At 47.6% G+C, this 26963-nt stretch overlaps 2 protein-coding genes across 3 annotated transcripts in view; one reads left to right on the top strand and one right to left on the bottom strand.

Annotated features, from left to right (window-relative positions):
• The window catches only part of VRK3 (VRK serine/threonine kinase 3), a 362077-nt gene that overhangs the window by 5407 nt on the left and 329707 nt on the right, over positions 1 to 26963 (top strand). The window contains exons 8-12 of one of the 2 annotated variants that reach the window (XM_071761060.1): positions 189 to 321; positions 1073 to 1193; positions 1486 to 1544; positions 1988 to 2136; positions 2752 to 3054. In XM_071761060.1, coding sequence (XP_071617161.1) covers positions 189 to 321; positions 1073 to 1193; positions 1486 to 1544; positions 1988 to 2136 — 462 coding nt within the window. In that variant the 3' untranslated portion in view covers positions 2752 to 3054. Of the gene's footprint in view, positions 1 to 188; positions 322 to 1072; positions 1194 to 1485; positions 1545 to 1987; positions 2164 to 2751; positions 3055 to 26963 lie in introns of those variants that run through there. The other variant, XM_071761062.1, reaches the window with a different exon arrangement.
• Positions 3332 to 17264, bottom strand: CCNF (cyclin F). Its single transcript, XM_071761049.1, has 17 exons — positions 17174 to 17264; positions 14088 to 14242; positions 13561 to 13667; positions 12753 to 12820; positions 11816 to 12009; positions 11445 to 11498; positions 10835 to 10939; positions 10230 to 10307; positions 9690 to 9841; positions 8639 to 8803; positions 7885 to 8008; positions 7339 to 7519; positions 6812 to 6899; positions 6272 to 6371; positions 5850 to 5980; positions 5495 to 5664; positions 3332 to 4994 (listed from the first exon to the last, which is right to left on the bottom strand). Exons 1-17 carry the CDS (start codon positions 17184 to 17186, stop codon positions 4546 to 4548), a joined length of 2334 nt encoding a protein of 777 aa, XP_071617150.1. The 5' UTR covers positions 17187 to 17264; the 3' UTR covers positions 3332 to 4545.

The raw sequence follows: 26963 nt of genomic DNA, 5'->3' as shown, positions 1-26963 counted from the left end.
AGCAGGTGCTGTGGTGCAGGATGCACTCTAAGCAGGCAGCACCCATCGTGGTGCTTTAGGTGTCACTTGGAATCTGCCACAAGGAGCAGTGGCTTTAGCGGGTGGGGAGTTTCAGGCTCAGATTAAAGGTCCTGTGGACTTGGCCTGAAGCAGTAATTCTTAGCTCTGTGCTTCTTGGTGTCTTCTAGGTGACCCTAGCAGGCTATGGCTTTGCATTCCGATACTGCCCAGGAGGGAAGCACGTGGCTCTGCGGGAAGGCAGCAGGACCCCTCACGAAGGCACAACAGAATTCATCAGCCTGGACAGCCACAATGGAGCAGGTGAGTCTGCTGGGGACACGAGGTGTGACTGCAGCAGTGCTCTCTGGAGGGAGGGGCTGGGGCTGCCTGCTGGCTTTTCTGTTCCTGCTGCTTCCCAGGTATTCCCATCCATCTGGAACCAAGTTTCTGTTTGGATTGTTTCCTCTCGCCTCTCTCTGGGCTGCTGGGTTGGGGCTTGCCAGGTCACTCCGTGATGGCAGCAAGAGGTGCAGGGATGTTCCTCCTCCATCTGGAGCCTTGGCTACTGCAGGCGTGTGAGGAATAGAAAACAAGGCTGCCTTGTGCTGGCTTTGCAGGGATCTGTTTCAAGCCAGACTGGATCCCTGCCCAAAAGAGATTTGCAGCAGGCTCTGCTCTGACCTTGATGCGATGAGAGCTGGAAAGGCATTAAATTGGCCAGTTCTTCCTGGTTGGGATGGGACTGTTCTCTCCCTGTGTTCAGACCCAGCAAATCTTCCTCCAGAAGCTGGGAAGTGATTCCTTAACTGTGAGTTTACTTGCTCCCACAAGTTTTGGTTGCCTGGAGTGCATCGTCATGAAGCTCTTGAATTTCTTCTGCTCTTTAGACTTGTGTCCCTCATGAGGTTACCTGTTTTACAGAAGGAACACCTCAGACAGAGACTTCTGAGGTTGTGCAGTGAGTGCTGGAGTCCATAGTAGCCTTTGGAACAGGGGTGCTAGCCTGGGCCTCTTCTGAGATGGCTCCCAGGCTCGGTTTTTTTCAGGTGAATCTCTCCTTTTTTCCTGTCAGGACCATCTCGCCGAAGTGACTTGGAATCTCTGGGCTACTGTCTTCTGAAATGGCTCTGTGGCTTCTTGCCATGGTCTGATGAACTGGACAAAGCAGAAACTGTGATGGACAAGAAGGAAAAGTAGGAGAAATCATCTACTCTTGGGAAATGCTCATCAGAAAGCAGTGAGGGAGGTGTTGTGACTGAAGATCAATCAGTCATAGTTACAGTAGTGAGATGGGGGTCAGGGCTGAGCCTGGCCAGAGGGTGTTTGATGACCCTCAATTTCTGCTCTGTTCAGATTGTGGCCATGTGAATTCAGCCTTTTTATTTTTTTTTTTTTTTTTTTTTTGGTCCCCATTGCCAAAGACAGGCTGTTGGGTGCCTGCTCCATTGCTTCTCAGCTGACAGCACCCTCCACTGGTTATTCCAGGTACAAAGGGGATGTGATGTGCCTCCTCCAGCTCTGCTTCCGCCAGAGATCCATTCCAGGTACAGGCTTGCTCTTTGTGACAGTGGGATCTGGGGAAGGAGGATTGGCTGTACCTGAAGCCAGAATTTTCTCTGGGCTGCTGGTCCAGGATGGCTTCCACTGGTGATGTTGACCAAGCGATGCACAGACTGGTTAAGAGGCTCCTCCTCTGAAAAAAAAACCTTGTTTTCTTTCTTTGTTCCTCAAAACAAGGAGGGCTGCTACCCATTTTCTGTAGTCACGAGCCTTGCTGAAGAGGCAAGCGTTCTGGTGGCTTTCAAAACAGTATTTGGGGCTAGAGGTCATTTCCCCATCCTGTCCTTGAGCTTTGTATTAGTCTTTGGTTTTCTTTTCCCTCTCTGCCAGTTGGCCAAGGCTGAGCAGTCTGAGGCCCTTTGGCAGCTTTGGGGAGGCAGCTGGAGTTGCTGTGCTGCTCCATGCAATGCTGTCCCTTGCTTGGCAGATGCTCTGCAGAGTTACCTGCAGCAGGTGATGGCACTGGAGTATGAGGAGAAGCCTGACTACGAGGCCCTGCGGCTGCTCTTCAAGAAACCACTGGAAAAAATGAGAGCTTCAGCTTATGACTCTGTGGATATCAAAATGGTGCCCTAAGTAAGTGCCAGCACTTAGAGACTGAGTGTTGTCCCCCCACGCTGCAGGAGGGAAGGACAGAGCAGGTGGGTGGGTGAAGTCCCTCTTGATGTGTGTGGGGAGTAACTGTGTCCCTGCAGTGTTCACTGGTGAGATCAGGGGCACACAAAGCCAGGCTGTGTTATAGCACAAGTTTCCTCTTTTTTTTTTCTGGAAATATCTGTGCTCAGAGGGATACAACAAGGGCTGGTAAGGCAAAGCTGAATGGGCTGCAGGGCTTGCTAACAAAATGCAGACTGATGCCCTCTTGTCCTTCTTCCATTTTTAAACAAGAACTGAGGCTCTGTCTTCACTTTTCTTTTCAGAAAGCATCTTCTAGCTCTGCTTTTATTGTCTCAGGACTGTGGCAACAACTGGTGGCTTTCTAGGTCCAGTGCTTTGTTTTATCTATGAAACACTTCCAAAATTGAGGCTCCCCACAGAGACAGATCTGGTTTTAGTCTGGGACTGCATCAGCCAGGGCCAGGGGGCTCAGCAGCAAGCCCCAGGAACATGGAGCTGGCTCCTCATCACTATTTTACTTTCCTCAGGCAGCTGCACTGATTGATGTTCATAATTTTGTGTCTTTCCTTTCAGAACAAGAAATCATGCACATGAGAAGAGTTCAAAGTTTTCTGCAGATATTTTACTTCTACCTTACCTATTTTAGAACTGAGAGTTTTATAAGTGTTTTCTCCCAATTTTAATGTGACCCAAGTTTGAATTTTGAGCTGCTGCTATTTACAAGTTAATGTGAAAATACTCCTGCATGGTGAAGCACTGAGAAGTGCAATGTAGCCACTGGGAGTAGGGGGAAGCCTGGCATGGAAAAAATAAATCTGGGACTTTTTTTTTTTAGCAGTGGCAGTAGAGTTTTATAATAAACTTTGTAGACAAGCACTAGAGGCTGCTCTCTGTTTATTTGGCATGTTCAAGGCCTTTCTGTGGGCCCCTTTTGAGCATGCTGTAGTGTTGTGAGGGTGGTTAGAGCCCCATAATACTTGGTATTAATGTAAAGATCCCAGAGATGGGCCCCACCTGCAACTTATTTGTAAGAACTTGGCTCAGAGCTGAACTCTGACTCCATCCCCAACCATCCCATCAGTTCTCTCAAGCCCCAAGGTGAGTGAAAGGGGTGGGTGAGACACCAGTCATAGAAGTAAGACAGGGAGCCATCTATATTATAAAAAGTTTTATAAAAAAAAAGTCACTACACTGTGTGTATCTGAACTGTTGTCATCTGCCACAGTAACTTTCTAAAGAAAGGAAGAGTCATGGAGTCCAGTTCCAGTGTTAAGTTCCATGATGTCTCCTGGAAGTCTTGTACCTTGGTATTTCTATTACCTGTCTGTAAAGAAGAGGGCTGGGTTCCCAATGTTCACAGGCTCAAGGAGCTTTAACCCAGGCTGAGGTCAGTGGAGGTGATTTCTTCAAATTGTTACTGAAGCAGCACGAGTTTCATTTTTGATACAAAGAGCATGTGCTGCCCTTAGAGAGGAGCCAGCAGGGAGGCTGAAATTGGGGCTGTCAGTAGGACAGACTATCCTCACCTCCTCTTTCTAGTGTTCAAGTGATTGGTGCTTTCCTTGAGGACAAATTAATGGAAATAGCAAGGAAGACTGCAAGAGACAGGAAAGGAAATGAAGCCAGGGGCTGGAGGTGGCAGCTCAGCCACAGAGTTCCAGCAGAGACACACAGTTCACAGGGATCACATTCCTATAGCACTTGGCAGTGAAGCATTAAGGCACAGAAGGAGGATTTTTCAGGTGAGGGGAAGATGGCAGCTTGAGCCTGAGGCAAATGGGGTTTAAAAACCATCCGAGAGGTAGGTAAAAAAAGCTCAGACCTGTAGTGAGCCTCCATTTACCTCTTGATTGTATCAATAAAAAAACCTTGTATCAGTGCAGCAAATGGTATATACATAAAAAGATGGAAGCACCAGCTGAGTGAGACAGTACCTGGCCAGAAGGAAAAGGCAGCACAGACTTCAGAAATGTCTTTCAAGTGGACAAATTCAAGCATAGTGTTACATTCTGTAACTTGAGAACAAAAGTCAGTTCCTATCTTTTACAGTGCCAGGCCTCACAGCAGAGCAATGGACATGACAGGTTCTTTTCTATCACCAAGGACCACCTGGTGATGCATGAGCTATAAAATTTCATAGGGGGGGAGAATCTTACTGGCAGAGGATCAGACAGTAGGGAACAGTTTAGAAAGGCAGCTATCAAGGAAGGAAATGGCTCAAAAGTGAGCTACAGAATTACAAGAGAGGCATAGGCCAGGATGAGGGAGAGGGCTTGTTCTGGAGGTATTGACAATTATTCACTATCATCCCTGTAGGACTACAACACGAATACTGTTTCCCAGAACCCTAGGGAAAGCCTGAAGAAATCAGAGGCTTAAGAAGCCCAAGTTGACCCTTTCTTCACTGTGTTCTGCCACGTTTTTCCTCTTGACTTGCCTTCTGTCACTCTTGCCCTGCCCAGGCCGAGCACAGCCCGGCTGTAAACACGATTCCAGGTAGTGAGGCCGACACGGCTCCTTGTTCATGGCACTGCCCAGAGACAGTGCTGAGGTAGGTTTGAGAGGTATTCCAGGGCCACCTTCTGCAGAAGATGTAGGGCTGGCACTGTTGACGGATGAGTAGCCTGAGCTCCCTTCCAGGTTAGGATTTCTTGGGGTGAGAGAGGCTGAAAGGCTGGAGGTGTCAGGGGGCAGCGGTGGCGCCTGCCCGGCCCACTCCCCACCTGGGTTGTCTTCATCACTGGAGTCCTGGCAGCAGTGGTCAGCAGGGTCCATATAGACCACTGTCACATCCAAGATCCCACTGGGACCCGTCACTGGGAAAAGGAAAAGGTTCATTATGGCATCGAGTACAGAACCCAGGAGAAAAAATACCATAAACCTTCCATCTACCTCCACCCGGAGGGGAGGGTAGAGCACTGAGTGCCCTCGTTTAGGACAGTAACTTGTCACCCTCAGCCTGCTGGGCTAGGCACAAAGAGCTGGTCAGAAAATCAACAGCCAGTCCCAGAGTTAGCAAAATAAACAGATAAGTGTTTGTGACACAGAGGGTCATTCATTGGGCCACTCATTGGTAGCTGAAGAGAGTGGCACTGTGAAACACTGAGCAGCCACAAACCCTCCATGTTCTGAGGCAATGCAGAGACAGAGAGATACCTCTAAAATAGCTTGACAATTATAAGCACTGGGGGTGGGGGAAGAGTTTTTCCAACTGGTTTTCAGCTGTAAGTTCAGGTTTCTCTTGCCTGTTTTAAGCAAAGTTGAAAGGACAGTTGTAATTCTCTCATCTGTTTTTTTATAAGAATAAAACCCTCACCGTCTCCATCTCTCTCGCCTTCACTTTCCTGATCACCTTCATAACCAGAGCAGGAATCTAAACTCCAGTCTAGGAAGTTGTCTAGAAGACTTTCTTCCTGGTTGGATAGCTCTGCTGTGGGTGTAGTCACAAAGCTGCCTCTGTCATCCTGAATGCTGTCTTCCCTCCTCCTGTAGCAAGAACATCCAGAATTCACACATTAAAAGCCAACTCTTCTGTTGCAGCTCTTAATAGGCTTGTAAATTAAGATGATTACAGAAAAATTATCATGTTTAAGAATAGAACCTCAGGACAGCAGAGGGGGAAAGGCTCATACTAATCCTCTGATACATTCACAGCCATCAGTCATACTGGCCTTTTAGTTCTCTTTCCAGAGGGGGAGCTAAGGAATGTCTGAATTTCCACCACATTTGTGTGCAAGGGGCTGGGCTCTGGGTTCTCTTGTTTCACACCCAACAATGAACAGAGCTGGCTGTAACTCATCATCTAAAAAGAAAAAAACAAACAAAAAACCAGTAAGGATTAGACCATGGCATTCCCTCTGCCAAGAGATTGTTTCTTTTAATCTTCTAGGAGAGGAGAGCACATGTTCTTCCCACATGTACTCAACACACGCAGATATAGTTCCTGCAGATCAAGTTTAACACTTTATTTAGATATCATCTCCTCCAAAAGTCTAAAGTTAGAACCCCCTTCTCATTCCTTGAGGTTTACTACATCCTGCCACACATCAGCTTTGCTGTGGGTGTCAGACAAATGGAGACAGAGCTCACCCACCTTTTCTTTTCCTATTTCTTCATAACGTTCATCTTCAAATCGTTGCTTCACTGCAGTTAAGGACACCTGCCTGTAATCCTTAGGGACATCATCATGGAAACTGGAAAGAAAGATTGAAGCCCAAAGCTTAGAATGGATTATATGAAATGGGGTTAACAAAACCTGCAAATTTCAGTACTTTCTCTCTGTCCATCTCAGCTCTATGCTAAGGAAGTTGGTATTTCAGCAGAGCTGCCATGCAGCTAGGCAGGACTCTTGGTTTCTAAGCACAGGAGCATCTAATTCCTAGTGAGGTTAACAAGGAACTTGCACTAGGAACTCTTTTTGAAGCTCACCAAGAAGCCAGCTGCCATCTTCTGAAAACAGTAATGAAACAAGCTGAAGCCTGTTAGCCTGGGGGAGCACCACATTTTGGGTAACCCAGGGCCACTCCCAGCCCCTTGCCTCAGTGCCTCATGGGGGAGAAGCAATTGGGAAGCCCTCACATTGGGAAGGTCTGACTGTAAAGATGCCCTCCCAGGAGAGTTCCAAAACTATTACCACTTCTGGTGGAGGCTCAGTACACAGGGCAAGAGGTCTTCAAGAGAGAAACCAGTGCACTCGACGAGCTGGCTGGTCCAGGGGTGTGCTGGAAAAAAGAACACACATCATCAGCTTGGTTGTTCTGTCAGACAGGTTTATTTATTTTTTTTTATGGGATAAAGATCATGATCTTTGCAAGCCTAGGTCTATACATAGTTCATTCAAGTTCACAAGTAGCTTCAGGAATAGGTTTCCCTGCCAAATGGAAGTTATACTACAATACAGAAACCTTCAGTCTCATTTAAACACAAATTTGGCACAGTTTGATGATAATAATCCTGATCTTCACAGCTACTAAGAGATAAAATAGACTGAACCAAGCTATTAATTCTGAAACCTTACCCCTGTCCCCCTCCACTCTCCCAGCCAAGTGGCTGGGACATCTTGCCTTAAACACAAAGTAACACCAAATAAACCCCAAAAGCTCCCTGAAAAAGACAGGGCAGACAGACACACCCTTAACCACCTGAGTTAAGGTTCCTCACCTTGCCTGTGCAGGATCTTTGCCAGCAGCAGTGCTGCAGCAGCCAGCTGAGCTGGGGAATACACACAAAGGCTGGTGCTGAGGAGTGAGAGCTCACAAATGAAGCTGTAAAGGTGAAGAGTTCTTCTCTCCAGTGAGGCTACATTTGACAACACTTCTTTGTAGTCCACAATGGTAGGTATCTAATGCAGAAAGGAGAACAGAGGTTGGAAGGGCAAAATAATCACCAAGTATTAGAAGAGCTGTTTCCAGGAGATGCTGTTTTCATTATATTAAGGTCTGGGGTGGTTTTTTTGTTTGCTTTTTGAAATTCTACACTGACACTGAAACATTCTCCAGGAAAAGAAGAAATGGCCTCTTCAAACTGAAGGCTTAGTCTGGACAGAAAGGCAGAGGGGTTTGCATCTGCGTGCTCTGAAATGTGCCTGTCCCCCACAGCTGATGGAGAACACTCACACAAAACCCCAATATCTCAGACAAGGAGCAGTGCTAATTACAACAGTAGCAGCCCCAGGGGTGAAATACTCCATCCACTTCCCAAACTCACCCTTATCTTTCCTTCTAGGGCAGAAATTATCTCACCCATCATTCTGACCAAATCCTCATATTTGTAGGTGTTGTCTGTTAACCACACAGCTTCCCGGATTGTCAAGATCTCTTTGCTGATGAAACTGCAATATTAAACAATATTAAGTTAGCCCCAGAAGAAAGGGAATTTGTCCACCTGTGAATTTGTTTTTATGTCAGATGAATGCACTGAAGATTAAACAACTTTATAAGTTACTTTCCCAGCTGGAGACCAGGACAGAAAGAACAGCAGCTTCATTTATTTCACCTTGAAGCTGGAACCACCTACTAGAATGTTCCTAATTCCTCATTTATGAAACCCCTCCTAGGTTAAGATGCAAGTTATTAAAGAAAATAACACAGAAGAGAAACTTTCCACCACACCACGTGGATCATCTGAACTTAACAAACCAGATCAGGTAACACCTCTGCAGCAGGTGCTCCTTATAGGGTTACACCTGGCACTGTGGTGTGAAAGACTTCAGTTGCTGATGGGATGCACTTAGACCACCCCACCACTATGAAGCTGCCATGGTCAAGGAATTATATTTGGTGTCACTTTTACAGAAATTATCTTTGTGTGTGTGAACACAGCGCCGGCAGCAGTCAGTGAGAGGGAAAGCAATGATTCTTCCCAGTATTATTAACAAGGAGGGGATGGGGGGAGGAATGACCTAAAAAATGAGTTTGAATGATGACAATAATCACTTCTGATCAGGAATCAGAACACCTACCGGGTGCAAATGACCATGCAGGCTATTCCCAGAAGCTGGAGGCGAGCCCGGGGCACAGCTCGCAGCTTCAAGTACCGATCCACACAGCCCACTGTCATGTGAAGGCACAGGCTGGAAAAGTCCTTCATGGTGGCCACTTCTACCAGCCAGTCAATCAGGATGTACCTGGACAGGAAAAAGACATCAGACATCATCTGGGATGGGGCTTGGGGCAACCTGGTCTGGTGAGAGCCGGCCCTGCCCATGGAGTTGGGCTCGATGATCTTTAAGGTCCCCTCCAACTCAAACTGTTCTGTGATTGTGGGATCTGTGAGGTTAAAAGCAATCTGTGTGCTGAACACACTTCTCCAGACTACATACTGAGCCCCTTGTCCACCCAAAAGTTCCAAGAAATTCAAAAGAATTTTGAGAAAAATTGCACTCAGATGCATTTGTAACCAGAGGCCTGGTATCCTCTGCAGAGTCAGCATCTTTCTAAGTTGTCAGTGAAATGGAATTAGAAGCTTTCCTCTGACAGACAGGCTTTCCTCTGACAGACAGGCTTTCCTCTGACAGACAGGCTTTCCTCTGACTTTCCTCTGACAGGCTTTCCTCTGACTTTCCTCTGACAGGCTTTCCTCTGACTTTCCTCTGACAGGCTTTCCTCTGACTTTCCTCTGACAGGCTTTCCTCTGAAGGAAAGGGGATGTCAGGTAGGAGGCTAAAGGCACCAGGGATAACTAGGGAGAGACTATGGCTCCACCAGGTCAGTGTCTCTGGTTCTTGGAAGAGCTTTTTAGTCTTGACAGACTCAAGAACTCACAGTTCACAGAAAACCTCACACACTTCATTTTAGTTCTGCACTGGGGCTTGAAATAGGGGTTCTAATGCTTCCTCTTTGCTTTTGCTTTCATGTGTTTCCCTGCATGTACATGGTGCATCACAGAAGAGTAAAGCAAAAGGTTCCATCTTCCAACAGACCTCATGTTAGATTTGTTTCCTTCTGCTGATGCAGAGGGACACAGGCAGTGGTTTCTGCTGTGAGGTCTGACTCTTGGATCCAGATTTTTACCTCATTGTTTCATTCATTCCTTTCTGCACAGTGAAGATACTTTGTTTGCTGACAGGGAGGGAAGCTTGAAAGATTTGAGACACCACTTCACTGGAAGATTTTGCTTCCAATCCCAGTTGGTTTCCACTTCCACAAGCTTTGGCTAAGGCTATCTGTAGGAGAGAGAACACAAAAGCATTTTATTTTTTTTTAACCAAATGCAAACTAAGGCAGTACAGGCTAGCCCTGGAATTTTCCTGCAGAAAACACACAGCAAACACAACAAACTACTTCTTAGTGCCACTTAAATGTTGAACACACACATTATTTGGGGGCAGGCTTTTAAGTCTATCAAAAGATGCACCTTTACTCAGATTGTATCACAGATGAGCAGTATTTTCTAGAAGATCAGGGTCTGCAGAATAAATATGCACATGCATACACAGGTATCACTCAGCAATTCTGATCCTGCTTCTTAAGGGAGAAGAGGCAGCTAAACTTACAGCAGCAGCATAGGAAAGGCCAAATAAAGCCAGTTTTCCTGGGAAAAGTCAGTCCTACCTGTGCTTCCCAGCAGCCCTTTGCTGCATAGTCCCGTAGCTTCCTGAGACTTTGGAGGTATCTGCCAGGATCTGACATCTACAGAGAGAGAATTGCACACAAATTTCAAAACCTCTACACAACAAAGACTGTCTTTGGGTCTGTCTGTTATTCCAGCAACCCTCCTCCTCCTTATTATAATGACAATGGTGCTTTTATGAAACTTTCTTCAGTTCTTGCCTAAGGACTCACAGGAAGTGAGAGGAGTTACTCCAGCACAGAACAGGACTGCAACACAGCAGCTCTGGCAGATTTATGGATGACAAGGCAGGCAGCTTTCCCCCTCCTGCTCTCCCCCCAAGCAATCACTGGCCAGCAGTGCCTAGGCCTGCAGCAGAGTTAATATAAAGGAATTTCTGCTTGCACCTTAGCTACAACTGCTTGTAAACTCACTTTAAACACCAAGGCAGACACCAAAGCTCATTTGAGAGAGTTCTCAGTGCTCTCCTTGTTTATGAAGAAGGGAAGCTCTGAGGGACAGCCATTTTATTGCACGTAACAGAGGTCCAGAAGTTACAGAGAAAAAAGTTGTTTGGAGACAAAAAAAAACAAAACCCACTACTTACAGCAGCCTTTCTGTTACTTTCCCACAGGAGGTAGGAGCTGTTTAAACAACCCTGCTTTGAAGATTCTTCAAACATTTCAAGGGATTCTTTTCTTCTTTCTTCATCCTAAGAACAAAAAGCAGGATGGTATTTTTGCTGGCCAGCCAAGTGAGCAGCTCATCTCAAAACTTCAGAAGCCACAGAGCAGACCCAACCAGCCACAAGCTCCCTTCAGACCATGAGGGGGGCTCCCACATCCACTCAGTGCAGGCTCAGGAAGAAATTAGTGATTTTCCTCAAATGGGAAGAAGTTTTTTGGCTTACATGCCACTGAAGGACTTTTTTTTTTTTTTGATCTGCATGATGACTGAGAGGCTTCCTTTGAGACAACACCGCAAGCCTGTGACTGAGCCAAAATTAATCTCACTGCTTGTAAAATTCAATAAACTAAGTTGATAATGTTCCTTTCAACAGCCAGTGCATTAAAATTAATGAGAACAGAAATTCCTAGGCCCCCTGAAGAATATAAGAGCATTTGGCTGATTAAAAAAAAAATTTAAATGAAGGTAAACAGCATTAGCACCACCAAAAAAAAGTAAACTAAACATATCAGATCAGAAACACTGCTCACCTCAAAGAGACTCAAGACCTTAGCCAAGCAGTGGAGAATAGATCCTTTCTGAGCCTGAAAAAAGCATAAAGACAAAGCACTGTTGAAGATAAATGAAGAGCAACAGCAATTTTTGCTAGTAATTCCAGGCTATGCTTTTATTTGCCTTTCAATCTTTCCTCCCCCTTGCTTTTCTCAATGTTTTGTCATCTTTGAGCCAGTGCAGGCCTCCAACACTCACAATATATAAAGTGTAGTTTGGCAATAAACTAATTAAATTGATTGATCCAGTCACGGAAGCAACAAGAGCTTAGAAAAGAAACATTTTTCCCAAAACCAGAAACAGCTATTAGCCCCTGTGAAACTCAAGGGCAGAAAGAAAAAAAACTTACTTTCTCCAACTGGCACTCTGCTTTGAGACTCTCGTAGACCACAGCTTTACAACAGCTTCCACTCAGGGACCAGGGAGGACGGATAAAAAGCCAAATAAATGGGGCAGCACACACATTCAAACGTTCTGCCAGGCTAAAGAAATGTGATGCCTTCAGACCATTCACTTCTGCACGACCCTCATCAGAGATGGACACTGAACAGACACACAAAAAAAAGAAAAAAAGGCAGAACTAGTTTCAGCGTCAGGCTAAGACAGAGATTAGGATGAAATCAAGAAAAAGAGTGAGAGTGTCTTCCCATTAGAGCCTTAAAAATCATGGAGATTGCAAAAGAAAAGTCTTGAGGAACATATAACCCTAAGTGGGGTGGGAGAGGGGGAGGAAGGGACCAGTTTGATCAGAAGTTTGCAAGATAACTTCTACCCATGAATTCATCAGCTGGACAGTGACTGGTTTGCTGCTTTCAGAAGTATAAAACCTCCCAGTTTAGTGGCAGTCATTAAGCTGCACTGAAAGAACCCAGGTTTCCCAGAGAAGCTGTGGCTGCCCCATCCCTGGCAGTGTCTCAGCCCAGGTTGGATGGGGCTTGGAGCAACCTGGGCTGGTGGGAGGTGTCCCTGCCCATGCAGGGGGTGGCACTGGATGAACTTTAAGGTCCCTTTCAACCCAAACTATTCCATGATTCTATAAAAGGTGAAGCTGAAGAGGCAGGATAGTAAACGAGACCTAATTCCCTGATGAAGAGAGCAAACTGGCTCTACACTGCATGAGAACCTGGGTACAAAAGCACTGAAGTTTGAAATACAGGAGAAACAGCTTTGCAGGCAAAAGTGGCAGCTTGGTGATGAGACAAGCAGCCTGAGCTGGATCTCTGAATACACCTTTAGCTCATCTGCATTTCCTTCTGCCACACTTGAGTACAAGCTTCCAGACTTACAGCCTTCATTGTACAGGTAGGCTATCCCCAGCTTCACAGCAGCTTCAAAATTCCCCCTTTCAGCAGCCCTGGATGGGAAACAGAGAAGGTACTTGAGGATGGAATCAGGAGGTGCTCCCGGGCCCACACCCTCAAACCAGTGGAGTCCAGGCTGTGAATTTGGTGATATTTGAACCTGGGGAACCATAAGCACTGGTGCTTTCACTACAGAAGTTAAATGTAAGTTGTGCTTTGACATTTTGTGCTGTGAAAAGTCTGGGATAATTTGACAATTCACAGTAACTGCTTCTCATTTCCATACAACATCCTCAACAGCAGAATGTGTTAACATGTTTTGGCACTTGTACCCTCAAGGACAAGCATCAAGCCCTCGTGCTCCTTCCTTCCTTTAAGCTGATTTACCCATTCAAACTTCACCTGTATTAATACTGAAATTAACTTTTGTTTACACAAGAAATGAACAAACCAATTCAGACTTAGACTTAGAAATAGGATTATGCTCCTGAGCTTCTGATCTCACTTGCACATTCATACAGACACACCACAAACAGATTTTGGTTAGTGTGCTGTTTCAGCATGAAACACTAATGCCCTTACAGAGAAACCACAGCTCAAGCAGGCCCTGCTCAAGCAAAGAAAGTGCAGCTACAAGTTGCAGCTGACACAGGAAATGAACAATTTTTCATCAACCTAAGCAATGACTTCTACAAAAAGGGACAGTCAGCTCCCAACCTGCAGTGAAGACTGATTGGAATTATGTCTCTTCCCTCACATGTCCTCCAGACAAATTTGATTCTTAAAGGCTTACCTTTCAAACATCTTCAGATTGCTTGGAGAAGGCCATATTTCTTGGAAACTTGCACAGGCCCAAACACTAGCGTGATTATCCACAAGGTATTTAAGGTGTGAGTGCACCTGCAAGGGGAGAGGATAAAATAATAACTATCAAAACATAGGGACCAACAGAAAAATAGTTCTTTGCAATCTAATTTTAGATAGAGAACTATTAATCACAAGTTAATCATAACATTTTTTCCTGCCTAACCAGCAGTGAGGCGAGATGCCAAACCAAACCAATTTGTTCAGTCCCAGTGATTTGGCAGGACAATTCCCACGAAAAAAATTACACAGAGCACTCAAATTCTGCTGCTATTTTATTTATTGGTTCATTTGGTTTTGCTAATGACAGCAAAAATATAAGTACTGCCCTTATGCTTTGATTTTTCCTTCAGGTTTACTCTGAGAAGGGAAGCCAGCCTTTCATGTGTGCTGACTGAGCTTCTGAAGGGAGGGAAGGCACCAGAGGTGATGGAGGGAAAGCAGGAGCAGACTCACAGCTCTGACAGAGAGGATGTCCTCAGCAGGAAGGCCTTTCAGAACATGGAACAGAACATCCTCAGGCAGACTTAACAATGTCAGGACCCGGGGTCGTTTTCTTATCCTTCGCTTGGAAGGGAAAGAAAAACACCTGGAACACCTACAGTGAATCACTGGGAAAGAAAACCATGGGACAGCTCAGTTAGTGATGGCACAGCATGAGGGGAAAAAAAAAAAAAAGGCACTATAGAGCATCCACATAAATACATATTTCATCAATTCATTTTTTACTGCAGCATAGGGCACTTCAAACATATTGATCAGAGCTTTAGCACGTGTTACTTAACACCAGAATGTTAATGATGGGAATGACCCATGTCATTTCATCAGTTAAGCCAAGAGGCTCTGAAGGGATGGTTCATACTCAAGTCCTCTTCACTGAGAACTCCTCCATGCCCCAACTCCATCATTTGACTGAGTTTAACTAAACTCTCACTACTACAACTTCATTAACCTCCCCCACGCCCCAACTTTTCCTTCCCAGTTCACAGCAGTCCTTGAAATTTGACCAGAGGGATTAGGAAGTTAAGATCCACCACACCAGCTCAAGACAAAAGCCCTGAGTGCTCACCAGAAAGCCCTTTTTTGGAGTTTCACCACTCATGGACTAAGGCATCACCTGCTGCACCTCATTTACACAAGGCTTACCCTCACTGCTCTGCCAAGAGAGGAAAATGATCCACCAGACCAGGCAAAACCAAGAAAAACACACAATTCCAACCAGGGGAAGGTGTTAGGAGGGAAAACCCCACATTCCCCACCTCCAGCCTGCAAAGGGGCAGTGAAGGAGTGCAGGATCACCCTCACAAGAGCAGCCTTTGGGGATGAGGGTCTGAATCAGTCCTAGCTCATGCTGTACCTTTCAAAACCATGTCACAACAGAGATGCCAACACTGCCCTATTCCAGGTCAGCCCCTTGCAGCTCTGGGAAGAAGTCCCTACAAGCAAGAGGAGCCCCTTCTGGGGACAAAAAGGCTGAACATGCTCTTTGCACACATGAGGGCTCCAAAAATTCTGAAGTGAAAGCGTGAGTCTCACAAATTAAAGGACTACATAAGACCCATTGACTTTATAACAGAAGGTTTCTTGGCTGTATTTTTCAAATCTGGTTTAAGACATAAAGACATAATACTTAAGAAATCTATTTACAGACCTTTTTCTAAAAAAAAGTTGAATAAAAGACAGAGACTCTACTAGAGAGCCCCATACTAAGCAACAAGCACACACTAGCATTGCTTACCCTGGTTTCACTAGTTCATTGTCAGTTTATTTTTCTTACATGAATGAAAACCAAAAAGTAGACTCAAGCTGATATTATAATACATATACTAATCCACTCCATATTATTTATGAAGGAAGCAAAGCCAGAACTACTTCATCTCACTAGATTAAAGGGTCAAAGGCACAAGCTGAGAGAATGATGCAGTTCTCAGTTCTTTTTTACAATGAAAATAGAGCATGGCTGAAAATTCAGGGTGAGGATAAAGCTTTTGAATCAGGCAAACATTTTTTGCCATTAGTTTTTTTTCCCCTTTGGCCTACTCTTCTACTTTAGGTGTTTAACATCTCCTGGTTATAATCTACACATAGGGAAGGCATCATGGATCTCACACTCATCTCCAGTTCTTCACTCAGAACTTGAGTGAGAGACCAGAGAAGCAACGTGTTGCACTTCTCCTGGAGAAGATAAGAGCAACAGCTCTTCCCAGCTGCAGATGAAGCCAGTGGAAAAAACAGAGGGACTGGCCACATACCTCACTCCTCTCTGAGGGTGCCAACCCACAGAACTGGAAATAGCCTGGGCTTGGAGACTGCAGAGCCAACAAAAAGTTTACAGGCAATTCATTCAAAGCAAAGTTGCTGTTACTTAATTTAGGTTTTTCAGTGTGCAAAGGGAAGGTTACCTGGGTTTTCAGCAGGATCCTTAAGAGGAGCCTGCAGATTCCACAGGGGTCCACAAGGCATGACTGCTGCTGTGCTACCACAGGTTTTTCTGTTCATGTATGAACATCCTTAGCACTTCAGGTGTATAAAATGAGCAACCAGCCTGATACACATTAACATCCACTGTCTCACCTGAAGTAGCACATAGCCAACGTGTTCCCTGGCTTCAACGAAAGAGCTATCCCTATCCAAATAAAAACTTTTGGAATGCTGCTCTCCTATTCATCCTTGCCTCCTTTCAGAACTAAACTTCAGCAATTGGCATGAAAAAGAAATGGACATCCACACGGGTACACCCATTACACCTGTAACGAGCCTGAATGACTCCAGAGCACGGCGTACTTGGGCAACTCAGGAAAAACCTCGATTTCCAAAGACAGGCTGTGGGTACACAGGGAAAAAATCCCATTTGTTGCACAAAATCGAAGTGGGTTAGGCTGGAGGAAACCTCCAGAGCTCATCCCCCCTCCAGCCCTGCCCAAGGGGGCAGCGACTGGGCGGGACGGGGCCACGGAGGGTTTGAACCTCCCAGGATGGATGGAGCCTCGCAACCGCTCTGGGCAACCTCAAGAGTACAAACCCCTTGTGCTCAGGCTGGAACGGGGGTTCCCTCACATCGATTTGTGCCAAATAAACTCAAAGATGCCTTACGCGTTTCTCCCCCCCCCCAAATCCACATTTCTTAATTCCTGTGGCTCAGAAACCTCCCGTGAGCGCACCCAGCGATCCTCCAGCCCGAGGGAGGGAGGGAGGCAGGGAGGGAAAAGCAGCGCCGGCCCAGCCCGCAGCGGGAGGCCCGGGGAAGTCGCAGCCTGACTGACCGTGCCCCCCTCCTTCCCGCCTCAGCGGAGACCCCCGGCCCGCACCGTCCCCCGCCGCCACCATTTGAATTCCTCGCAGCCCCCAGCGCCCCGCCGAGCCCCCGCCGTATCGCCCCTGAGGCGCCGCTGGGAGCCCGCGAAGAGCCCGCTCCGCCGGGCCGCGACCCTCCCGGTTCCCTCAGGAGGGGACCGACAGCGGAGCCCCTCAGAGAAGAGCAGCGGGGGAGGGGAGGCAGAAGGACGAAGCGACAGTCGCGGAACCCGCGGGTCCGCACTCACCGCCCGCCTTCATCACGGCGATCCCCGGGGCGCTGCGTTACCCGCCCGCCGCGCACCGCCGGCTGCGAGTGAGGGGAGAGGGGGGGCGGGGCCGGACAGGCAGAGGGGGCGGGGCTTATCGGAAGACCACGCCTCCTTCAGACCACGCCCTCTCCTCAGCCAGGGTCAGGGAAGGCGCAGGCCGCGAGCCCCGCCCAGGCCGGACCTGCCCAGACCACGCCCCCTCCCTGAGCGGCGCCCGGAACTCCCCCCTCCCGCCCAGCGACGCCTACCGGCCGCGCGCACTTTTTTTTTTTAAACACAGCAAGCGCTCCGATTGGTCGAGGAGGCGGGAGGGGGGCGGTGCCATCCCCGCCCCGCGGGCTCTGATTGGACGGCGAGGATGCGAATTCGAATCGGGGCAGTTGGCGGGTCCGGCACCGGGCGGGCTGGGGGCTGCGGCGCCTGCGCACGGGGCGAACACCCCCACCCCCTCCCACCCCTCCCTCGGGGGTGTTGCCATGGCAACGGGGCCGGTGGTCCCGCACTCCCCCCAGGGCCGGAGTACGGGCCCCGCTCTGTCACCCGGGGGCTGACCCGCGGACCGGGCTCCTTCCCTCCTTCCTCCGCCTTAGGTGCTGCTCCCCGCAGCCACCTGCTCCGGCACCGAGGGAGCCTCCGCAGGGAGCTGCTGAGGGAACGATTCTGCCCGATCTGCCACAGCATCGTTTGCCTTGGAAAAGACCTTGAAGGTCTCCAGGTTCAGCTGTTCCCCCAGCACTGCCAGGGCCACCACTGACCCATGGCCCTCAGCACCACAGCTCCACAGCTTTAAACACCTCCAGGGATGATGGGGACTGCCCTGGCCAGCCTGGGCCAGGCCCTGATAACCCTTTCCAGGGAGAAATTGTTCCCCAGCTCCAACCTAAACCTCCCCTGGCACAACTTGAGGCCAAAAGTTCCTCTTGTCCCATCCCTTGTTCCTTGGGAGCAGAGCTCGATCCCCCCTGGCTCCAACCTCCTCCCAGGCAGTTGCAGAGAGCCAGAAGGTCTCCCCTCAGCCTCCTCTGCTCCAGGATCAACACCCCCAGCTCCCTCAGCCCCTCCTGCTCAGACTTGTGCTCCAGACCCTTCCCCAGCTCCATTGCCTTTCTTTCCACCTAATTCAGACCCCCTGAGTATTCAGAGCCTCAGTGCTCGGGCAGGAGCAGCAGGGAGGAGGTGGCTCTGGAGGAAGGAGCAGGGCTGAGGTTGTGGTGTCACCTTGTGTCCCCCTGGCACAGAGCCCCTTCATGGCCTTGTGTGAGGAGGAATTAGGAAGACAAAGAGGAGTCAAAGTTCAAACCTGAGTCAAGGATTCAGAGTAAAGCCCTGATCCTCAGGAGGTAAAGAGAGGGGAGCAATAAAGAGGTGCATTGAAGAGGCTGGCAGACAAACAAAGCAACAAAGGGAAAATCAGTTATTGCTGTGATCATTTGAAGCCTTCTTGAAAAAACAGCAAGAAGAGGAGATACAGCACAAAATAATGACATAAAATGACCATGTCACAATTTGTGGTGGTTGGAAACTTTCCCAGTGTTGTGTACCTTGAATAAACATTGTCAGCCCCAGCACAGTTTGAGCTTTCTCCCTGGTAGCTTGTGTATGAGCTTTATTTAAGGACAACCCTAGATTTCCCTGTATTTTCATTGGTAAAACATGAACTTCTGGATGCTTCTGTCTACACACAACCTCCTTGCAAGAGAATAGCTTTGAAATCTCACTTCTGATCCCATTTGATGGATGTCTGAGCTTGGGCACCAGACAGCTTCTCACCACCTCGTGTTGTCCCACAGTCCTGCGTGGGGACCACAAGGGATGGGCTGCTGGGGATGGGCTTTCTTTCTCCCACCTCCACCTTCATCCATAAAACCACTTAATATTCCTGGGGAGCACAGCAGCTGCTGATGGGGAAAAGTGGCAGCAGGAGCTCAGGGAATGTTTAGCTTCTTTTCATTGAGATGTATTTTGAGTTTAAAAGTTACTCATGCTGTCGGCTTTTGTTCCTTCTTTCTTCTCCCCCTCACAGCTGTTTCTGCCAACTAAAAATACATCGAGCCAGCAAACAAATCATGAATAATCAGCACACCACGGAGAGGTGAAATAGCAGCAGGAGACACTCCTTGAGTCACAGGTGATCTGTGGTGCAGTGTCCCCTCAGCTGTGTCCTTTTCTTTCCAGCCACTGCAGCAGAAAGGGAAGGTTCAGTTTGAGGGATGGGTTACAACCAAGCCCCAGGAAAGTGGGAGTTGAGATTTTCAGCAGCAATAAACTCTGGCCTGGTTTGTTCTCTCTGGAATCAGCTGGCAGAACATCCAGATGGTTTTCTCACTGGCAGACAGACCAGATCAGAAGCTGACCAGTGTGTGGTGGGATTCACATTGCCTAAACTCAGCCATCTGGCTTCAGCCTTTCAAGCCTTTTGGGATGTGTGTTTGTGAAAGTCTTTTCAGAGCTGGTCCATTTTTGCACCCTGGTTTGTGCAGGGATTGTGATCCCGTTCAAATGTGCAGTTTTTAAAGAAAGCAAAGGTGAAGAATTTGAGTTAAATAGGAAGTGAGGTAAACAAATATGCATGCAGCATTTTATTGAATGTCCTCAGGTAGGGAAGGGGTTAAAAGCAGCTTAATTTAGACATTCCAAATGTGTTCAGTCTGGTGAACAAGTTGCAGACAAGCACCTAACCACAGCAGGGTGCACAACATGCCACAGCAAAAGTAATTTCATTTAGATTTACAATAAAAACAACACGTCTGCCTTAGAGCTGCTTGGTTTGCAGAGGTTCTCTCCCCCCAGCGAGCAAGGCCCAAGATAGTTCCATGAGCTGAAAATGAAATTTTTTGTGATATTATAGGGTTCCATGGAAATTAATTAGCCAAGCTGGAACCCCAAGCTCAGGTGCAGCAACATCCCAGCTACACTGCCTCCAGGATTTGGTTTTCTGCAGGCTCTGCCATGATGCTGTTTGCAATAGGAGGATGCCTGAGGCTAGGAAAAAGGGATGCCACAGGGAACCATTTTGCTCCGATTTTTACACGGTCTGTGATTATTCAGTCAATAAAGCTTGATGGTTTCACATTATAATGTTTGAAGAGTGTGTTCAGTCAGTTGTGAAACGATATCTTTTCCACAGTTCAAAGGGCAAACAAGAGCAATACAAGTTATTTACTGGACAAATGATTGAAATGCTCCATGATTTTTTCAGGGAAAATCATTCTCTGACGTCAGATGGCTAAATTACTGAGAGGGTAAGAGACAATTTTCTCCTGGAAGACACAGTCCTCAGCTGAAATAGTGGTACCAGTCTTTGTCCCTTCTCCTGGCTCACTTTTAAAAGGCTGAAGTAACTCAGCTCTTTATTGCACTCTTAGCACAATATAATTGGGCTGGAGGAGGAAGTTGGGCTCTTAGGGAGGAAAGAAGTCTGCAAATGTAGCTGCAAATTAGGTGGAAGAGATTGTTCTGATGTCCTTAGATGATGAGGAAACTATGGCTGAAGTTTTATGTCAGAGACACCCCAGCATGTCCTCTAATGGCCACATCCCATCCTGGAGGTATTTCCATGAGGATCATTTGCAGCCCCTGCAGTTTAATTAATCCTGACACTTATTAACAATGCTGTTTGGAGGCAGGGATGAAAATCAGCAGTGAAGGGCAAGGGCAGAGCAGGACATCTGTAATATATTCATCCTGTCTTCCAACTATTTCTCTTTCATCAGGAGCACGCTTGGGAACCATCCCAAAAGAGTGAAAATGTTCCCTTGCAAATCAGGACATGAAACAACCACGAGGTGGCATCAAACCCATACGTTGGGGACACCAAACCCATATGATGGGGACATCAAACCCATAAGATGGGACATCAAACCCCTATGATGGGGACATCAAACCCATACGTTGGGGACACCAAACCCATATGATGGGACATCAAACCCCTATGATGGGGACACCAAACCCATATGTTGGGGACATCAAACCCCTATGATGGGGACATCAAACCCATATGATGGGGACACCAAACCCCTATGATGGGACATCAAACCCCTATGATGGGAACATCAAACCCATATGATGGGGACATCAAACCCACATGATGAGGACATCAAACCCACATGATGGGGACATCAAACTTTCAGCTATTGGGGATTTTTTTCCCAGTTCTGAGGACACCTCAGTGAAGAAGCCCTAATACAAGGAGTGCACTAAAGATTTAAAAGCTCTAAATTTTACAGATCTTCATGCTTAGCACTTCTGTGGGTATTTTCACTGCCTTCCACAAGTAGTACCACTCCATGGTAGTAAATACACGTGACTCAGGCTATCTCCAGTGGGAAAGTGGTCCCTGGTTGGGTCTCTGTTATGTTGCAAGACTGAAAACACAGATTCCCTTCTGTGCATGGATCCATCCCTGGAAAAGCTCTCTCCTCCTCTCTCTCCCTTCCTTGGGAGGCCCACATTGTTGTCCCTTCACCCCAGGACTTAGAGCTACCCCATCTTTCTCTTCCCTCCTAATCCTCCAAAGGGCTTGGGAAACCTGCCCTCTTGCACTTGAGTGCAACCCTGGCTCCTGCTGGGATGGGATGGGAACATGGGAAAAGGGGAGGAGGAAGATGGAAGGAGGAACATCCCTGAGCTCAGCACCCCCTGTGCACAGCACCAGTTTGTGTGGCTTTGCTTCAGGAGACACCCCAAATCTGCTTCACTGCACATCCTCTGCTACTGTGGGCCATGCAGCAGCCTTCAGTACTCTATTACTACATGTTAGAAAAAGAAAAAGAAGAAAGAAAAAAAACCCTGTACCTAACCTGTTGCCAGCCTGGCAGCTTGCAGACCAGACCACAGCTCAGCACTCTCCAGCAGCTCTAGGTCTCTGGGAAGTCCTGGCCCTCTCTCCGTGTGAACTCTTGGAATGAAATCATCAATAGCTTCATTATGGTCACAGCACGATTTGCCACGACTTAACCACACAGATTTATCTCTACCTTGCACTTTGCTGCTCCCCACAAGTGGCTGAAGAAACCACACGGCTCCAGCTGGGCTCCAAATTGCTGTGTGTGCAGCTTGGCTGGGAGTGCTGCTGCTCTCCTGGTAGCCAGGCACTAATTCATGGCAGAATGTGGTGTTCACCCTGAGTTTCAGCACATGTGCAGGAATCCTGCCCTGGTTCTGTGTGGTTCCTGGCTGATTACACAGTCTGCACCACTTAATGCTGGGTGTAGGGTTGTTTTTATTTCCTGTAAGGAACAGTGTGTTTGGCAAAAGAGGAGAAGGAGAATGACAACTGTGTACACATTGCACATATTTCTGGTGTGATTTCTCCTCCAGAGGAGGACAGGGCTGTTGTTAATAATCACCTCGCTGAGTTTCTGAATTGATATTTGGAAATGAGCTGGGTGTATAATTTAGGAACCACAAGCAAAGGAGAAAATGTGATTTCAATTGGAGTTGGAAATGGGCGGAGAGTTGATGATGCAGAAAGATAAATGCCAGGGATCCTGGAGGGCTGTGGAACAGACGTTTTCCAGACACTGGGAAAGCAGAGCCATAGCCAGGGCTTGAGGAGCAAGGAAGGGGAGAAACAGCTCTGAGTGAAGTCCTCAGCCTGGAACTGAAAACTCAGCTAGAGCTGAGTTTTACCCTCCCAGGGAATATGGAGGCTTGGTAAAAATGTTGTTTCCTGCCATCAGTGCATGCAAGGAACCTTGAGGTAAACGTGTGCTCAGCATGTGAGGGTACAGGGTAAAATGTAGGGTAGCATTAGAAGTACTTGGCAACCCCCTAATCTTTGATCTCCTGCAGAAACAAAGCTGCTGTTTGAAACCAGAGGAAAGAAATGTTCAGGCTCTGTAGCTGCAGACTTTTCAGCCTCTGACTCAGTGTCTGCCTGAGCCTCCCTCCAGCCAACCTGAAATGAGGGCTTTGGGAAGAGAAATTGTGCAGGATTACTGCTCATTCCCTCCAACCCCAGCAAAATTAAATCTTCTCCTTGCCCATGGCTCACATTACAACAGAGGTTTCTCTTCTTGCCCACGTGCTGGTGAAGGCCCACTCAGTCAGCAGGACTCACATTTGTCTCATTACAGCAAACCACCTCTGCCAGCCCTTGTGCAAATCTCCATGGTGTGCTGCCCAGCTGTCAACAGGCATTGCTTGTCAGGGGACAGGCAATAAATGGTGACAGGAACACCCTTTCCAGGTATACACTGCAACCACACATAGATAGATGGTCACAGCTGTGGCCACAGAAAAGCTTCCTTAACGTAGAGCAAACCTCAAGGTCCCTTCCAACCCCTGACATTCTGTGCTTTGACAAACACCAAAGCCCACACATTTAGAAATGTGACACTCACAGCTCAGCAGCCCCAGCCCTGGGGACCCCTCAACCCCTCAGTGTCCCCCAAACCTGTAACACAGACCCCCCAGGGGGTGACTCCCCACCTGGCCTGCACCCATGGACACATGGATCATTTCCCAACATGTAGTTCTCCAAACCCAGCTCTTTGCAGAGTCCAGGAGGCTGCTGGCAAGGTCCTCAGGATGGCCTTTTCCCTTACTTAGGAGTTATGTCCAAGGCCAGCTCTGGTATGGGCACAGATGGTCCAGACCTGGGCTCCCTGTGCAGGACAGGGCAGTGAGAAGCCTTGTGTGGATCTCCAGATCTGCCTTTAAGCTCAGGTTCTTGCCCTTAGGGCCATTGCATGAGCTACATCCCAGCTGTGATCATGCTTGAACATGTCCCTTTCTGCTCTGGACTGTGACCTCCTGACTTCTCCTCTTGGCTTGGCCTTGGACCAAGTCCTACCACATTAAGAGATGCTGCACTCTTCCTTCCCAAATAGACAATGTTTTCTCTGCAGCAGCAAATGTCAAAATAGAGTTTGGATGGTGATTAGAAGGCTGGAACACAATCTCCTGTGACTTGACTTGGATTAAACACAGCCCAGGCAGTTTGAGCCCTGAGGACACAGCATCTTCCAAGGAGCAACCAGTGGTGCACCTGCACCTCTCGTGGAACATCAAGCCTCAAAGCCCTGCAAACACAAGGGGTAAAAACCTCTGTCACTTTGCAGGCTCCACTTAAGCAAAGAGCAAATTTCTGCAGAGCCACCATAGAAACTCATTTCCCTGAATTTTGTAGTGCCAGGATTTCATGGTGTCTTTCATCACACTTGAAAAGCAAATTGAAAGGTAGGTCTTCAGAGACCTGGATTTTTAATGGAAAAAAAAAAAGAAGTGGAATATGAAATGTTGAAAGATATATTTTGAGCTCTCCCCAGACAGCTAAAAACTGTTTTCCCTCGTGTCTTTTGTCTCCTGCAAACAGATAATGACAGGTGTTAAATACAGTTCCAGATCCCCCAGTGTATTTTGCCAACTGCTTTCCCTTTGCTTTGTGGATCTCTGGTGCTCACATCACCCTCTGCACAGCAAACTCTGCACACGTGTGGGAAAGAGCCTGACTGCTGGGTGTAATTGCAAGGAAAATGAATCAGTAGCACATTTCTAAACAATTTGAGTAGAACAGAAAGCAGACTCAAACTGGAAAGCCACCCTCTTATTAATTAGAAGGACAGGGGTAAGAAAGAGGCTGACAAAAGTCTCCCAGATGGATTGTTCTGCAATGGAAAGTTAGTGACTGAGAAGCAAAATCAAAGTGGGTAATTTATGACAAAACAATTTTTGATTGCTCATTGGTTATTTATTTATTTGTTTTCCATCTGAGACAAATAATGAGGTTTGTTCTTCTTTTATATAATGGAGACAGGGGTGGAACTGCAGCTCCTCTCAGAGTCCCCGAGGCAGGAGGGAGGATGTATCACTGTAGGACACAGTCACTTTCTCTGCTTTGAGCTGACTGTGACCTAAAAAGTGACTCCATTTCTCTTGCCATCCCAATTGCCTTTGTTTCACTCTGCTTCCCAGAAGCTGCCTCTCTAAGTGCAAGCAAAATGCCTGCTCCTGCAACGAGAGGCATCAGCCAAAGGCTCAGGCAGCTCTGTACAGGTGCAGCTCTGCCTAAAATCTAGTTTAGAAAAAAGGCTCCTCTTTCTGTTCATATTCATTAGTCTTCTGCAGTGGGTCAGAGGGGGGGCTTCCCTAAAGATCTTCAGTTCTGGAGTCTCCAGCAAAAGAAGAACATGGAGCTGTCGAAGGGAGTCCAGAGAAGGCTCAGTCCAGAGTTGATCCCAGTGCTGGAGCAGCTCTGCTCTGGAGCCAGGGGGAGAGAGTTGGGGGTGTTCAGGCTGGAGAAGAGAAGGCTGCAATGGGGAGACCTTAGAGCACCTTCCAGTGCCTGAAGGGGCTCCAGGAAAGCTGGGGAGGGACTTGGGACAAGGGTCCTGAGGGTTGGGATGAGGCAGAATGGCTTTAAACAGCAAGAGGGGAGATTTAGGTTGGACATTAGGAGGAAATTGTTTGGTCTGAGGGTGCTGAGCCCCTGGCCCAGGTTGCCCAGAGAAGCTGTGGCTGCCCCATCCCTGGCAGTGTCTCAGCCCAGGCTGGATGGGGCTGGTGGGAGGTGTCCCTGCCCATGGCAGGGGGTGGGACTGGATGAGCTTTAAAATCCATTCCAGATCAAACCAGCCTCAGATTCTGTGGTTTAGTGGTGGACTTGGCAGTGATGGAATAATGGTTGAACTTGGTGATCTTAAAGTTCTTCTCCAGCATAAATGATCTGATGATTTTGACACATGTCCAGCCTAACTTCAGACGTTAATTAATTCACCAAACCTAGGTCCTGGTGGGGCAGGCAGTGGAAGGCAGGAGTCTCTGACAGATGAATCAGATACTGTGTGGGTGGCATTGCCCAGCACTGTTGTAGTCTCCACACACACCAAGTGGGGTCAGTTCAGGCACAAATTACATCCTTAATGTTGGAAATGAAATCTGCAGCACACAAACCACAGGCAAGTAGCTCAGCTGCTGAACCAGCTTTCCTCTCGCTCCCCTGTAAGTTAGATTAAAAATCTCTTTATGCAAAATCATCCCTATGTTTAATTACCAGTGCTGGCAGCACTGAGGAGTCCTGAGGAGTCCTGGCTGCAGGTGAGGTCCTGCAGGTTCACCCCAGTTGTGTGCTGGGGAAACCACACTTTACAGTTTCTGCTCTAAGCCAAGATGGGTTTTTTGTTTGTTTGTTTGTTTGTTTTTTAAACATCCTGTGAAATAAAACATTTGTCAGGGGGTCCTGGCTTGGAAAGAGGAAGTGGTTGATATGCTGATGATTATTTTGCTGGCTTCACAAACTACAAAATGAGAAGTGACTTCTGCAAGCTGGCTGAGGGGGTAACAGGAGGAAGTTGGACAAGCAGAGCCAAGGAAACAAACATGGGAATGCACCCAAAGTGCTGCCCTGAGCTCAGCCTGCAGAACATCTTCCTGACAGCTGGCAGGAATACACCCAGCATGCTGCAAGGTCCAGGCCCCTTCCAAGGAATCTGCAACCCAACACCAGCAAACTCCAAGCCAGGACATCACCAGGGATGGAAGGGGAATGTGTCTGCAACAGGAAGGAAGAGCAACAAAGATAATTGAGGAAGCAAAAAGTTTGTGGGAGGAATCTGGAAGGTGCAGGGTGACTGTCCCTCAGGGCACAGCATGGAGAAAGGGCAGCCTGAAAGATCACAGAATGTCAGGGTTCCAAACCACCACCCAAACTTCTTCCCACCCCCTGGAGTCTGATGGCACCAGGAGGGTGAGGATCAGGCCAAAACCTCTGAATGTGCTTTCACTGGCATTTCCCTGATGCTACCAGCAACTCTGTGGTTAAACA

The sequence above is a fragment of the Heliangelus exortis genome, chromosome 17, assembly GCF_036169615.1.
Source record: "Heliangelus exortis chromosome 17, bHelExo1.hap1, whole genome shotgun sequence".
Classification (NCBI taxonomy): Eukaryota; Metazoa; Chordata; class Aves; order Apodiformes; family Trochilidae; genus Heliangelus; species Heliangelus exortis.
This window is presented reverse-complemented; position numbering and strand designations above follow the sequence as displayed.

Coding starts and splice junctions, on each gene's coding strand:
- CCNF (XM_071761049.1), bottom strand. Junction 11,499..11,815: donor CAGAGTGCCAGTTGGAGAAA/GTAAGTTTTTTT, acceptor TGCTTTTTTCAG/GCTCAGAAAGGATCTATTCT. Junction 10,940..11,444: donor AGGTCTTGAGTCTCTTTGAG/GTGAGCAGTGTT, acceptor TTTTGTTCTTAG/GATGAAGAAAGAAGAAAAGA.